General features: G+C 47.5%; 1 protein-coding gene and 1 long non-coding RNA gene across 3 annotated transcripts in view; one reads left to right on the top strand and one right to left on the bottom strand.

Moving 5' to 3' along the window:
• The window catches only part of LOC115477855, a 37,967-nt gene extending 36,611 nt beyond the window's left edge, over positions 1-1,356 (bottom strand). The window contains exon 1 of one of the 2 annotated variants that reach the window (XR_003943390.1): positions 1,194-1,356. This is a non-coding gene — a long non-coding RNA (uncharacterized LOC115477855). Of the gene's footprint in view, positions 1-494; positions 1,160-1,193 lie in introns of those variants that run through there. The other variant, XR_003943389.1, reaches the window with a different exon arrangement.
• MIS18BP1 (MIS18 binding protein 1) overlaps positions 1-16,122 on the top strand; it is a 328,661-nt gene that overhangs the window by 185,130 nt on the left and 127,409 nt on the right. Inside the window, exon 11 of the mRNA XM_030214962.1 lies at positions 12,138-12,239. Coding sequence (XP_030070822.1) covers positions 12,138-12,239 — 102 coding nt within the window. The remainder of the gene's footprint in view (positions 1-12,137; positions 12,240-16,122) is intronic.

Here is a 16,122-nt window from a genome sequence, read left to right as displayed (position 1 = left end):
TAAATTGAAGTCTGCTTTGCCTGCCTCAGATTTTCATACAGTAGTTCAGAGCATTGTTTTGAATGGCCTAAACTACTTCAATTCACTCTATTTGGGATTGCCTGCTGCAAATAAAAATTACAGGTGGTGCAGAATGCAGTTGCCTTATTGAAGGCAGTTATCACTTTCAGCATGTTACACCAACATTGAGAGCTCTGCATTGGCTCCCTATAGAGGAGAGGACTGAATTTAAAGTACTGGTCATTGTACATAAAGTACTGAGAAATGAAACTGCTCAGTATTTTTCCTCTATATTGAAACCTAATGTGCCAACCTGGTCTCTTAGATCAGAGAGCACTGTTTGTCTATCTGTACCAGAAATGCAAAGTTTCCATTTTGAAAAAACTTGGAAGAGTACTTTCTTTATTCCAGGCCCTGTGATGTGGAATGCTTTTTCACCGTACATCAGAACAGTCAGATATAAAGTGCGCCTCAAGAAATTGTTAAAACATTACCTGTTTAAGACGTATCATTGAAAGTACGCATTGAGACAGGCAAGTTGTTATGTCTGTCACCAGCTCCTGGATCGTGAGCCCTTGATCCCAGGCCCAAAAACAGGAAGGGAATCTAGGGAAGGCCTGGGGTGGACCGAACCACCACTAACACCGTAACAGACTACAGGGTACTCACCCCGGACTCCAGGCTCCCGAAAAGAGGTGCAGAACCCCTCAAAGGATAGGGAACTTCAGGACACGTAGGGCCTGCACCCAACGACCAGGCTGCACCCAGCTACCGGAAGCGGAGCCACAGGAACGACTGGCCCCCACAGGAACTACACAGTTGATACAGGAACACAGATACCGGAACAGCTTCGCCAGTCTTCATCTGCACTTAGCCACTGTTCCCCAGAAGTTGAGCCTCTGGGTTCAAGCGGCTGGCAGGACTTGGGGTTAGCAGCAGAAGTATCTGGCAAAGCTGCACCAGGCTGACAGGTGGGGCAGGACCCAGCCCTGCTGGGCAAAGAGTCCAGAGCAAAAAAAAGTACAAGCCAGAACACAGACTACTAAGCACAGAAACCCACATAGAGCAGACACAGAGACCGAGGTGTTAACACAGCTCACTAACCCCAGAGCAAAAGGTGAAACCTCAACAAGCAGAACTAAAACAAACAACTAAACAAACAAGTTGACATAACACAGAAGGCACACACTAACCTCAACCAGAGAACACCGCCCAGCTGCAGGAGAAAGACAACCCCACGCTGAGACAACCACAAACAACACAGAAGAAATGTCGACAGCCAGCACTTCAAGACACAAAGAGGGAGGGAAACAGATCCCTCCGCACACAGAGCAAGTATACAGGGAAAAAGGCAGGTGAGAAGCTACAGCAGGAAAATCCTTAACGCTAAGCACTGTTTACCTGAAACTGCAGGTAAAAATAGCTCCTGGATACTGACGTCAGTAGCTGCAGACTTCAGCTACCACCCAGCTGACCAATAGCAAGCAAGTCCCACCCAGCTACCCAAGCACAGAGATCCTAGCCCCTCCCTAGCCCTAGCAGAGTGGATACCAGCCTCCCTCAGCCTGCTAGCAAAACATAACAGAAACATAACACAAATGGTGAGATGTTTGAGTCTGAATATGTTTCTCCGAGGACAAGCAGGCTGCTTGTTCTCACTGATGGGTGACGTCCACGGCAGCCCCTCCAATCAGAATCTTCACTAGCAAAAGCCTTTGCTAGCCCTCGCGCGCCGATGCGCACGCGCGGCCGTCTTCCCGCCCGAAACCGGCTCGTGCCGGCCAGTCTTCTTTTGTCCGCGCTCGGTACGGTCGTGTTTCGCCGTTCGTACCCCGGAAAGTTGACCTCGCGCGTCGTTTTCGACTCGTTTCTTCAGAGAAAGTTTGAGAAAGTGTTTCGGGAAGACCCTTTTTGGTTTTTCCCTTCCCGTATTTCGAGCTTTTCGCCCCGGTAAGTTTTCTTTCGTCGTCGGGGTAGGCCTTAGTTAGGCCTCGGTCGAAATTTTCTTCTCCATATTTTTGTGGTGCCAATTTTCGCCATTTCGAGTTTTGATCTCGCCGGCGTGATTTTTCCGCCCATGACATCGAAGCCTTCCAGCGGCTTCAAGAAGTGCACCCAGTGCGCCCGGGTAATCTCGCTCACTGACAGGCACGCGTCATGTCTTCAGTGTCTAGGGGCTGGGCACCGCCCTCAGGCCTGAAGTCTGTGTTCCCTTTTACAAAAGCAGACTCAGGTAGCGAGGTTAGCCCAGTGGAACATTTTGTTCTCGGGCTCTTCGTCGGCATCGGCACCGGGGGTATCGAGTGCATCGACGTCTTCAGCGTCCAGACCTTCATCCTCGGCCGCCAGTGCATCGAGTGTATCGAGGCATCGACCCTCTGCATCGGCGCTGAGACATCGGACGACTGTATCGACGTCGGTGGTACCGGGACCTCGTCTGCTGATGTCGTCGGACGGTGGTGCTTCGTCTGGAGTGCAGGTGAGGGCTGTCCATTCCCCTGCTGGTGGCGGTGAGCCTTCGGGTGGGTCTCCCCCTACCCTGAGGGCTCCTTCGGTACAGCCCCCCCCCCCCCCCCCCGAGACCGACCCTCTTCGGTCTCGGCCCCGAGGAAGAGACGGTTGGATTCTACGTCCTCCTCGTCGGTGCCGGGAAGCGCCGGTGACATGCTTCGCTCCAAAAAATCGAAGAAGCATCGACACTGGTCCCCTTCCCGTGTCGGCACCGAGAGCTCTGGGTCGCCGAGGGAGTCGGCACCCAGCAGGCATCGGCACCGAGAGGACCGCTCCCCCTCTGTCCAAGAGGTGTCGATGCGCTCCACTCTGGACAGCCCGGAACAGCCTCCACGCCCGGAACAGACTCTGACATCGACGCCTGCGTCGACCACCATGCCTTTTTCTGCAGCCGCTCTGAACGAGAGCCTCCGGGCCATTCTCCCAGAGATCCTGGGAGAGCTGTTGCGCCCTACCCCTCCGGTACCGGGGGTGCTTGCGCCACCGGTACCGTCGAGCGTGGCGCCGGCTGGTCCATCGCCCGGGGTGAGGTCTCCGGCGTCGGTGCCGCGTGCGGTACCGACTGCGGTCGCCTCCCAGGAAGGCTCCCTGACTACGTCGGCGGAGGGAGCTTCGCCGGTGCGGGCGAGGGAGTCTACCTCTCGACGCTCCCACCGTGGCCGGGGTTCCACGGAGTCGAGCCGGGCACGGTTGCAGACACAGGTTCGTGAACTTGTGTCTGACACCGAGGGTGAGGCCTCGTGGGAAGAAGAGGAAGACATCAGATATTTCTCTGACGAGGAGTCTGAGGGTCTTCCTTCTGATCCCACTCCCTCTCCTGAAAGACAGCTTTCTCCTCCCGAGAGTCTGTCTTTCGCTTCCTTTGTCCGGGAGATGTCTACGGCCATCCCCTTCCCGGTGGTTGTGGAGGACGAGCCCAGGGCTGAAATGTTTGAGCTCCTGGACTATCCTTCTCCACCTAAGGAAGCGTCCACAGTACCCATGCATCATGTCCTAAAAAAGACATTGCTGGCGAACTGGACCAAGCCATTAACTAACCCCCACATTCCCAAGAAGATTGAGTCCCAGTACCGGATCCATGGGGACCCAGAGCTGATGCGCACTCAGTTGCCTCACGACTCTGGAGTTGTGGATTTGGCCCTAAAGAAGGCCAAGAGTTCTAGGGAGCATGCTTCGGCGCCCCCGGGCAAGGACTCTAGAACCTTGGACTCCTTTGGGAGGAAGGCCTACCATTCTTCTATGCTCGTGGCCAAAATTCAGTCCTACCAGCTCTACACGAGCATACATATGCGGAACAATGTGCGGCAGTTGGCGGGCTTGGTGGATGCGCTCCCCCCTGAGCAAGCCAAGCCTTTTCAGGAGGTGGTCAGGCAGCTGAAGGCGTGCAGAAAATTCCTGGCCAGAGGGGTGTATGACACCTTTGATGTTGCGTCCAGGGCCGCTGCTCAAGGTGTGGTGATGCGCAGACTCTCATGGCTGCGTGCCTCCGACCTGGAGAATAGAATCCAGCAGCGGATTGCGGACTCGCCTTGCCGTGCGGATAATATTTTTGGAGAGAAAGTCGAACAGTTGGTAGAGCAGCTCCACCAGCGGGACACCGCATTCGACAAGTTCTCCCGCCGGCAGCCTTCAGCCTCTACCTCTACAGGTAGAAGATTTTTTGGGGGAAGGAAGACTGTTCCCTACTCTTCTGGTAAGCGTAGGTACAATCCTTGACAGCCTGCGGCCCAGGCTAAGCCCCAGCGCGCTCGCTCTCGTCAGCAGCGTGCGCCTCAGCAAGGCCCCTCGGCTCCCCAGCAAAAGCAAGGGACGAGCTTTTGACTGGCTCCAGCAGAGCATAGCCGACATCCAAGTGTCAGTGCCGGGCGACCTGCCAGTCGGAGGGAGGTTGAAAGCTTTTCACCAAAGGTGGCCTCTCATAACCTCCGACCAGTGGGTTCTTCAAATAGTCCGGCAAGGATACACCCTCAATTTGGCCTCAAAACCTCCAAATTGTCCACCGGGAGCTCAGTCTTACAGCTTCCAGCACAAGCAGGTACTTGCAGAGGAACTCTCCGCCCTTCTCAGCGCCAATGCGGTCGAGCCCGTGCCATCCGGGCAGGAAGGGCTGGGATTCTATTCCAGGTACTTCCTTGTGGAAAAGAAAACAGGGGGGATGCGTCCCATCCTAGACCTAAGGGCCCTGAACAAATATCTGGTCAAAGAAAAGTTCAGGATGCTTTCCCTGGGCACCCTTCTTCCCATGATTCAGGAAAACGATTGGCTATGCTCTCTGGACTTGAAGGATGCCTACACACACATCCCGATACTGCCAGCTCACAGACAGTATCTGCGATTTCAGCTGGGCACACGTCACTTCCAGTACTGTGTGCTACCCTTTGGGCTCGCCTCTGCGCCCAGGGTGTTCACAAAGTGCTTGGCTGTAGTAGCAGCAGCACTTCGCAGGCTGGGGGTGCACGTGTTCCCATATCTCGACGATTGGCTGGTGAAGAACACATCCGAGGCAGGAGCCCTGCGGTCCATGCAGATGACTATTCGCCTCCTGGAGCTACTGGGGTTTGTGATAAATTACCCAAAGTCCCATCTTCTCCCAGTGCAGAAACTCAAATTCATAGGAGCTCTGCTGGATTCTCGGACGGCTCGCACCTATCTCCCAGAGGCGAGAGCCAACAACTTGTTGTCCCTCGTCTCGCGGGTGCGAGCGTCACAGCAGATCACAGCTCGGCAGATGTTGAGATTGCTAGGCCACATGGCCTCCACAGTTCATGTGACTCCCATGGCCCACCTTCACATGAGATCTGCCCAATGGACCCTAGCTTCCCAGTGGTTTCAGGCTGCTGGAGATCTAGAAGACGTGATCCACCTGTCCACGAGTTTTCTCAAATCCCTGTATTGGTGGACGATTTGGTCCAATTTGACTCTGGGACGTCCTTTCCAAATTCCTCAGCCACAAAAAGTGCTGACCACGGATGCGTCTCTCCTGGGATGGGGAGCTCATGTCGATGGGCTTCACACCCAAGGAAGCTGGTCCCTCCAGGAACGCGATCTGCAGATCAATCTTCTGGAGTTGCGAGCGATCTGGAACGCTCTGAAGGCTTTCAGAGATCGGCTCTCCCACCAAATTATCCAAATTCAGACAGACAACCAGGTTGCCATGTACTACGTCAACAAGCAGGGGGGCACCGGATCTCGCCCCCTGAGTCAGGAAGCCGTCAGCATGTGGCTCTGGGCTCGCCGTCACGGCATGGTGCTCCAAGCCACATATCTGGCAGGCGTAAACAACAGTCTGGCCGACAGGTTGATCAGGATTATGCAACCTCACGAGTGGTCGCTCAATTCCCGTGTAGTGCGACAGATCTTCCAGATGTGGGGCACCCCCTTGGTAGACCTCTTCGCATCTCGAGCCAACCACAAAGTCCCTCAGTTTTGTTCCAGGCTTCAGGCCCACGGCAGACTGGCATCGGATGCCTTCCTCCTGGATTGGGGGGGAGGGCCTGCTGTATGCTTATCCTCCCATACCTCTGGTGGGGAAGACTTTGTTGAAACTCAAGCAAGACCGAGGCACCATGATTCTGATTGCTCCTTTTTGGCCACGTCAGATCTGGTTCCCTCTTCTTCTGGAGTTGTCCTCCGAAGAACCGTGGAGATTGGAGTGTTTTCCGACCCTCATCACGCAGGATGAAGGGGCGCTTCTGCATCCCAACCTCCGGTCCCTGGCTCTCACGGCCTGGATGTTGAGAGCGTAGACTTTGCCTCTTTGGGTCTGTCAGAGGGTGTCTCCCGCATCTTGCTTGCTTCCAGGAAAGATTCCACTAAGAGGAGTTACTTCTTTCTATGGAGGAGGTTTGCCATCTGGTGTGACAGCAAGGCCCTAGATCCTCGCTTTTGTCCTACACAGACCCTGCTTGAATACCTTCTGCACTTGTCTGAGTCTGGTCTCAAGACCAACTCTGTAAGGGTTCACCTTAGTGCAATCAGTGCATACCATTACCGTGTGGAAGGTAAGCCGATCTCAGGACAGCGTTTAGTTGTTCGCTTCATGAGAGGTTTGCTTTTGTCAAAGCCCCCTGTCAAGCCTCCTACAGTGTCATGGGATCTCAATGTCGTTCTCACCCAGCTGATGAAACCTCCTTTTGAGCCACTGAATTCCTGCCATCTGAAGTACTTGACCTGGAAGGTCATTTTCTTGGTGGCAGTTACTTCAGCTCGTAGAGTCAGTGAGCTTCAGGCCCTGGTAGCCCAGGCCCCTTACACCAAATTTCATCATAACAGAGTAGTCCTCCGCACTCACCCTAAGTTCTTGCCAAAGGTTGTGTCGGAGTTCCATCTGAACCAGTCAATTGTCTTGCCAACATTCTTTCCCCGTCCTCATTCCTGCCCTGCTGAACGTCAGCTGCACACATTGGACTGCAAGAGAGCATTGGCCTTCTATCTGGAGCGGACACAGCCCAACAGACAGTCCGCCCAATTGTTTGTTTCTTTTGATCCCAACAGGAGGGGAGTGGCTGTAGGAAAACGCACCATATCCAATTGGCTAGCAGATTGCATTTCCTTCACTTACGCCCAGGCTGGGCTGGCTCTTGAGGGTCATGTCACGGCTCATAATGTTAGAGCCATGGCAACGTCGGTAGCCCACTTGAAGTCAGCCACTATTGAAGAGATTTGCAAAGCTGCAACGTGGTCATCTGTCCACACATTCACATCTCATTACTGCCTGCAGCAGGATACCCGACGCGACAGTCGGTTTGGGCAGTCAGTGCTTCAGAATCTGTTCGGGGTTTAGAATCCAACTCCACCCCCCTAGGCCCATGTTTGTTCTGTTCCAGGCTGCACTCTCAGTTAGTTGGTAAATTTTTTAGGTCAATCTCAGTTATGTCCTCGCCGTTGCGAGGCCCAATTGACCATGGTTGTTGTTTTGAGTGAGCCTGGGGGCTAGGGATACCCCATCAGTGAGAACAAGCAGCCTGCTTGTCCTCGGAGAAAGCGAATGCTACATACCTGTAGAAGGTATTCTCCGAGGACAGCAGGCTGATTGTTCTCACAAACCCGCCCGCCTCCCCTTTGGAGTTGTGTCTTCCCTAGTCTTTGTCTTGCTACATATGAGACTGGCCGGCACGAGCCGGTTTCGGGCGGGAAGACGGCCGCGCATGCGCAGTGCGCATCGGCGCGCGAGGGCTAGCAAAGGCTTTTGCTAGTGAAGATTCCGATTGGAGGGGCTGCCGTGGACGTCACCCATCAGTGAGAACAATCAGCCTGCTGTCCTCGGAGAATACCTTCTACAGGTATGTAGCATTCGCTTTATAATTAGAGATGTAGTCTGAGAAAGGGTGGGATGGACATTTGAAATATGTAGATGGTGGCCTATATTTACAGGAACAAGCAGGTTCTTTTTGGCCTGCGAATGCATGCAACTTGTACTTAGGTGATGTCTTGGGTGGAGGCTTGAGCAGTCTTGCCAGAGGATATCTGCACAGGGACTACCCAGTTCTCGCTCCTTTTTTTTGTAAAGCACTACAGACTGGATATGCTGGCCAGAGCCTAGTCAGACTTTGGCAGAGCCATCATTCAGGGGGGTCTTTGTCTTCCCCCACCCAGTGGGTTTCTGCTTAGATGCAGCAAGACTAAAGGATGTTCCCATCTGTGACCCTCCCTGGAAGACTTTTATTCAAGGAACTCAATCAGTTATTTGCTTCTCTCTCTCTAGTGGTGAATTTTAATTAAAAACAAACAAATAGTAGCAAGAAGATGCTGTAGGGCAATTAATTGGCTTTAATTATGGCTGCAGTAGTTTAATTGGCATGGGTGTGGTCTACGGGATCTTCTGCTGCTTTGGCAGAGGCATACTGGAGTTTTCCAAGAGCACTAGCCCTTGTATCAGTGATGCGCACTAGGAAAAGTCAGTTTCTCTACTTCCATCTGCTGATAGGATGAAGATACAACACACTTGTATACATTGGTGCAGCAGGACAAAGAAAAGGAAAAGAAGTAGCAGGTATGACTAAATTTCAGCATATTTATTTATGCATTCTTGTGTCCCACAATTATCCAAAAATAAGTGTTGGTTCAATGTGGCTTGTATTTAGTAATGATTAGAGATTACATTTATGCATTACAATTACAAAGTTATGTGGTGCAGTGTGTTACATAATGGTTAAAAAAATTTTGTTATTTTGCATAAATTAATCATAGAATTTCTTGAAAAGCTAGGTCTTTAGATCTTTTCTGAATTGGAGGTAGTTTGTGATGCTTCTTTTGACCTTGGGAATTGAGTTCCACCATTTAAAGCCCAGGTAGCTAAATCCCTTTGTGTAGATGGATTTCTAGATTGTTTTTGCAGATGGAGAAGTAAGTGACCCCTAGTTCCTGGATTTGCATTTCTCTGTGATAGTGTAATCAGGTCTAGCATGTAGTCTGGAGACATGCCGTACAGTATTTTGAAAATAAGTACATAAGTATTGCCACACTGGGACAGACCAAAAGTCCTTCAAGCCCAACATCCTGTTTCCAACAGTGGCCAATCCAGGTCATAAATACCTGGCAAGATCCCAAAAAAGTTCAATACATTTTATGCTGCTTATCCCAGATATAAGCAGTGGGTTTTCCCCAAGTCAATTTAATAATGGTGTATGGACTTTTCCTTTAAGAAGCCATCCAGACCTTTATTAAACCCTGCTAAGCTAACCACCTTTACAACATTCTCTGGCAACAAATTCCAGAGTTTACTTACATGTTGAGTGAAGAAAAATTTTCTCTGATTCGTATTAAATGTATTACTTTGTAGCTTCATCGTGTGCCCCCTAGTCCTAGTATTTTTAGAAAGAGTAAACAAAATGATTCACGTCTACCCTTTCCACTCCACTCATTATTTTATAGACTTCTATCATATCTCCCCTCAGCCATCTTTTCTCCAAGCTGAAGAGCCCTAGATGCTTCAGCCTTTCCTCATAGGGAAGTCGTCCCATCCCCTTTATCATTTTCGTCACCCTTCTCTGTACCTTTTTCTAATTCCACTATATCTTTTTTGAGATGCGGTGACCAGAATTCAGCACAATATTCAGGTGCGGTCGCACCATGGACCGATACAAAGGCATTATAACGTCCTCACTTTTGTTTTCCATTCCTTTCCTAATAATACCTAACATTCTATTTACTTCCTTAGCCACCACAGCACACTGAGCAGAGGATTTCAACGTATCATCAACGACGATGCCAAGATCCCTTTCTTGGTCGATGACTCCTAACATGGAACCTTGCATGATGTATCTATAGTTCAGGTTCCTCTTTCTCACATGCATCACTTTGCACTTGCTCACATTAAACATCATCTGCCATTTAGACACTCAGTCTCGTAAGGTCCTGTTGTAATTTTTCACAATGCTCCTGCGATTTAACGACTTTGAATAACTTTGTGTCATCAGCAAATGTAATTACTTCACTAGTTACCCCCATCTCTAGGTCATTTATAAATATGTTAAAAAGCAGAAGTCCCAGCACAGACCCCTGGGGAACTCCACTATCTACCCTTCTCCATTGAGAATACTAACCATTTAACCCTACTCTCTGTTTTCTATCTTTTAACCCATTTTTAATCCACAATAGGACACTACCTCCTATCCCATGAGTCTTTCATGAGGTACTTTGTCAAATGCCTTTTGAAAATCCAGATACACAATATCAACCGGCTCGCCATTATCCACTTTTGTTCACCCCTTCAAAGAAATGTAATAGATTGGTAAGGCAAGATTTCCCTTCACTAAATCCATGTTGGCTTTGTCTCATTAATCCATGCTTTTGAACATGCTCTGTAATTTTGTTCTTTATAATAGTCTCTACCATTTTTCCCGGCACCGACATCAGGCTCACTGTTCTATAATTTCTCGGATCCACTCTGGAACCATTATTAAATATTGGCGTTATATGGGCTACCCTCCAATCTTCCGGTACCACACTTGATTTTAAAGATAAATTACATATTACTAAAATAGTTCTGCCAGTTCATTTTTCAATTCTATCAGTACTCTGGGATGAATACCATCCGGTCCAGGAGATTAGCTATTCTTCAGTTTGTCAAATTGCACCATTACATCCTCTAGGTTTGTAGAGATTTCGTTCAGTTTCTCCAACTCGTCAGCTTTGAATACCATTTCTGGCACCGGTATCTCTCTCAAATCTTCCTCGGTGAAGACCGAAGTAAAGAATTCATTTAATCTCTCCACTATGGCTTTGTCTTCCCTGATTGCCCCTTTTACCCGTCGGTCATCTAGCGGCCCAACCGATTCTTTTGCCGATTTATTGCTTTTAGTATACCTAAAAAAAATTTACTTGTGGTTTTGCCTCGAATGCAATCTTTTTTTTCAAAGTCCCTCATTGCCTTCCTTATCAGCGCTTTGCATTTGACTTGACATTCCTTATTTATTTATTTATTGCATTTTTATCCCACATTTTCCCACCTATTTCTTATTATTTTCAGTCTGTTCCTTTTTCCATTTTCTGAAGGATTTTCTTTTAGCTCTAATAGCTTCCTTCACCTCACCTTTTAACCATGCCGGCTGTCGTTTGGTCTTCCTCCCTTTTTTAATACATGGAATATATTTGGCCTGGGTTTCCAGAATGATATTTTTGAACAGCATCCACACCTGATGTAAAGTTTTGACCCTCACAGCCACCCCTCTAAGGTTTTTTTTCAGCTTTCTTCTCATTTTATCATAGTCTCCTTTTTGAAAGTTAAACGCTAATGTATTGGATTTCCTGTTTATACTTACTCTAAAGCTAATATCAAATCTGATCATATTATGATCACTGTTATCAGTCAACCCCATCACCATTACCTCCCGCACCAGATCATGCGCTCCATTAAGGACTAGGTCTAGAATTTGTGCTAGCTTTGAAGAATAATCTGGTCTTATTTTGAGCCAATGCAGCATTATAAGAAATGGAGTTGCTCTATCATATTTCGGCTTTTTGAATATTGGTCTGTATTTTGGACAGTCTGCAGTGATTTTAGTAGGTTTTCTTTGCACCCTATATATGCTGCATTGCAACAGTCTAGTTAGGACAATATCAGTGTCTGTACTATTATCCAGAATGATTGGGGAAATAATCTTTAATTCTTCGCAGTTTCCATAGTGTTTTGAAACTTTTTGACATGACTGCAGAAACCTGGTTTTCAAGAGATAGTTGTTTGTCAAGGATAATTCCTAGTATTTTTAGTTGGTCCATTGTGAAGTTTTGATAGCTCATTGGGGTTGTGCAAGCTGGATAGAACTAGGAGTTTGGCTTTGTCTCGATTTAGTTTGAGCTTTAAAATTGTGACTCAATTTTCCATCAGGTTCATCCCTATTTTAACCTTATCCAAGATCTCGGTGATGATGTTGTTGAAAGGTATGTAGAGGGTAACATCGTCAGCATATATAAATAGGTTTAGTCCCATTTTTTTCAGTTTCTTGCTGAGTGGGGCCATCATGACATTGAAAAATATAGGTGATATTGGGGAGCCCTGAGATACTCCGCATTCGGATCTTCTGTGTAAGAATGTTTATAAGGACAATGTTTATAAAAGGAATCAACTTTTATATTCATATGTAAAATTTTTCCAAAATGTTTTACCGCTTTTTTTTTTTTTTTAGAAAAAACAAGTAAGTCCAGCAGAATCTCAAAAGAGAAAATAAAATCCACTATCCAAAAACCTACCAGAAAGCAACTTATTACTGACACAGATGAAAGTGAAGGTAATGTTAAAATTCCCCATTTAAGTTTTTAATACATTATGAGAATAACTATTTTCATGTTGCAGTGCCTGTGTTTTTTAACAAGCATTTTCTCCAATATAATATGAAATTTTAACTGTTTGTTCACTCAAACCACAACAAAATAATGGGGGTCTTTTTCTAAAGATTAGCTCCCATTTTCTGGCATGCAGGAGTAGGGCTTTGATCCTGGCAACCTGGATTCGATTCTGTTAAGGTATAATACAGCCAGAGACCCCCACTGGAATGGTGGAGGGCTGAGCCTTAAAGCTCAGGCCATATAGAAACCCTGGTAAAGTCAACAATGTAATGGCTAGTATGACTAGGAGCTTGCTGGAAGAGTATGGCCTAGTTTTCTAGCCTGGACTAAGGCCTAAATAATCTAAATTGGAAATGTTAGGTTAAGAAAAGCTGAAAACAAAATGGAAACTGGAAACTGTCAGTTACACAAAATGGATTCCTTCATCTCTGCATCTGAGTTAAAAGAAACTGTTTTTCTAAAATATCATGCCAGGTGCAAAGAGAATAAGGAAGTAACAGTTGAAAAAGGGAAAGTAGCTGTCCAAGAGTGGAGGGAGCCCTTCCGTCAGAGCATCTTGTGGGTCAGCTAGTTTGAAGTAAACACCTTTGATGACCCGCCCTGTAAGGCATACAAAACCCCAACCTTGGCTGACTTCTAATATCTGTTACCTACGTTCCTGTACCCGCTCCGCCGAACGCCTCTGGCGGAAATCTCGGGCCCTTGCTGATTTCTTACACTTAAGTTCATGCTGACCTCCTTCCAATCTGCTCTTTTACGCGCCAAACAGGATTATTATATCCAACTGACCAACTCTCTTGGCTCTAACCCTCGACTTCTCTTCACCACATTGAACTCTCTCCTCAAGGTGCCCCCTCCCCCAACTCCCCCCTCCATATCTTCCTCAGACCCTTGCTGAACTCTTTCACAACAAGGTTCAAAATATAAACCTTGAATTCACTACCTCGCCACCTCTCCCTCCACTAGTCCGTTCCCTCTCTCTCCTTCCCTCATTCCTTTTCCTCCTTTCCTGAAGTTACTATAAAGAAACTACACTTCTCCTTTCTTCCTCAAAATGTACCACCTGTTCCTCTGATCCCATTCCCACCCACCTTCTTAATGCCATCTCACCTGCTCTTATTCCTTTTATCTGTCACATTCTCAACCTCTCACTTTCCACTGCGACTGTCCCTACTGCCTTTAAGCATGCTGTGGTCACACCTCTCCTTAAGAAGCCTTCACTCGACCCTACTTGTCCCTCTAATTACCGACCCATCTCCCTCCTCCCTTTTCTCTCCAAATTACTTGAGCGTGCTGTTCACCACTGCTGCCTTGATTTTCTCTCCTCAGATGCTGTTCTTGACCCACTACAATCTGGTTTTCGCCCTCTCCACTCAACCGAAACTGCGCTTATTAAAGTCTCCTATGACCTATTACTGGCTAAATCCAGAGGTCTCTATTCCGTCCTCATTCTTCTTGATCTTTCCGCTGCTTTTGACACTGTCGATCACAGCATACTCGATATCCTGTCCTCACTTGGATTCCAGGGCTCTGTCCTTTCCTGGTTCTCTTTCTACCTCTCCCTCCGCACCTTCAGTGTTCACTCTGGTGGATCCTCTTCTACTTCTATCCCTCTGCCGGTTGGCGTACCTCAGGGTTTTGTTCTTGGTCCCCTCCTCTTTTCTATCTACACTTCTTCCCTTGGTTCATTAATCTCATCCCATGGCTTTTTCTACCGTCTCTATTCTGATGACTCCCAAATCTACCTTTCTACCCCTGATATCTCACCTTGCATCCAAACCAAAGTTTCAGCGTGCTTGTCTGACATTGCTGTCTGGATATCTAAATGCCACCTGAAATTAAACATGACTAAAACCGAGCTTCTCATTTTTCCCCCCAAACCCACCCCCCCACCCCCGTTTTCTATTTCTGTTGATGGCTGTCTCATTCTCCCTGTCTCCTCAGCTCGAAACCTTGGGGTCATCTTTGACTCTTCTCTCTCCTTCTCTGCTTATATCCAGCAGATTGCCAAGACCTGTCGTTTTTCTTTACAACATCCGTAAAATCTGCCCCTTTCTTTCCGAGCACTCTACCAAAACCCTCATCCACAACCTTGTCACCTCTCATTTAGACTACTGCAATCTGCTTCTTGCTGGCCTCCCACTTAGTCACCTCTCCCCTCTCCAATCGGTTCAAAACTCTGCTGCCCGTCTCGTCTTCCGCCAGGGTTCGCTTACTCATACTACCCCTCTCCTCAAGTCACTTCACTGGCTCCCTATCCATTTTCGCATCCTGTTCAACTTCTTCTACTAACCTATAAATGTACTCACTCTGCTGCTCCCCAGTATCTCTCCACACTCGTCCTTCCCTACACCCTTCCCGTGCACTCCGCTCCATGGATAAATCCTTCTATCTGTTCCCTCTCCACTACTGCCAACTTCAGACTTCGCACCTTCTGTCTCGCTGCATCCTCCGCCTGGAATAAACTTCCTGAGCCCCTACGTCTTGCCCCATCCTTGCCACCTTTAAATCTAGACTGAAAGCCCACCTCTTTAACATTGCTTTTGACTTGTAACCACTCGCCTCCACCTACCCTCCTCTCCTCCTTTCTGTACACATTAATTGATTTGATTTGCTTACTTTATTTTTTGTCTATTAGATTGTAAGCTCTTTGAGAGGGACTGTCTTTCTTCTATGTTTGTGCAGCGCTGCATACGCCTTGTAGCGCTATAGAAATGCTAAATAGTAGTAGTAGTAAACAACTGTAAAATTGAAGCCTATGGGTCCCATTAGTTAGAATGGGGCTAGGAGGGTATAAAAGACAGGGAGATTTTGGGGCGTGTTAGAAGATCTTTTGACGTGCTAGATGAAATGCTGCCCGTCCGGCCACCCCATCTGCTTGTATACCTGATCTTGCTGTATTATTGTGGTAAGCTATAATAAAGCTGATTATTCTTGCAACTTCTCTCATTCTTTCCTCTAAACTATCTAGAGACTTAATTGAACTTCTGGGGGTAAAAATGGTTGCTAACAGTATACAACAGTCCACAAGCATTGGCAGTGAGTCAAATAAGCGCAGGCACTTTATAGATGTCAGCCTTCTAGGGACCCTCACTGGTAAATGGCTAGCTTATCAGCCTACTAGAGAGGGTCTTCATGGGTCTATCCAACCCAAATAAAAACATTGGTGAGCCCGTCTGCTGATAAGGAACACTTTTGGCTCTCTTTTCCCCCCGAATTTGGCCGCATAGAGGGGATTACTGTCTTTAATGCTGCCAAATTTTGTGCCCTTCTCCCTTGCCTTTCTTCCTTTGTCTTTTCTTTATTTTCAGCCTCAAAATCTCTAGGTGACATGTCTACCTTTCTCTTTTGTTCCGTGCTCCACTGGGATAAGTCTTCCTACTCTATTTCTCACGCTTTCTTCTTTTTGTCCCTCCTAATTGTCCACATGGCATTCTGTCCTCTCTCCCTCTCTATTAATGCTTTTCTCTGGCTTTGGTGATTTATTTCACCTGCTGTTCTTACTCTTTCTCTCTGTGCAGTGATGAAGTAGATGACAACCTGGGCGTTTCCTCCTTCCGATTTTTTTTTTGCTCCATGTCTAGTGTTGTCTCGTTTTTATCTTTGTAAGCCTTGTTATCTCATACAGAAACGGATTTGGGTTTGCTGTCGGTAAAATTGCCTGTTGGTGAGTTATATAGTCCCTTCACTTCTTTGCTATTAACAAATTCTTGCCCACGGGCACTACTATCCTATATATATCAATTTTCAATTCCTTTCTAACCATCTTCTTCTATTTTCATCACTAAACTTCCCTCCTCTACCTGAGGCGGGTTTTCTTTGGCG

The sequence above is a fragment of the Microcaecilia unicolor genome, chromosome 9 (assembly GCF_901765095.1).
Source record: "Microcaecilia unicolor chromosome 9, aMicUni1.1, whole genome shotgun sequence".
NCBI lineage: Eukaryota > Metazoa > Chordata > Amphibia > Gymnophiona > Siphonopidae > Microcaecilia > Microcaecilia unicolor.
This window is presented reverse-complemented; position numbering and strand designations above follow the sequence as displayed.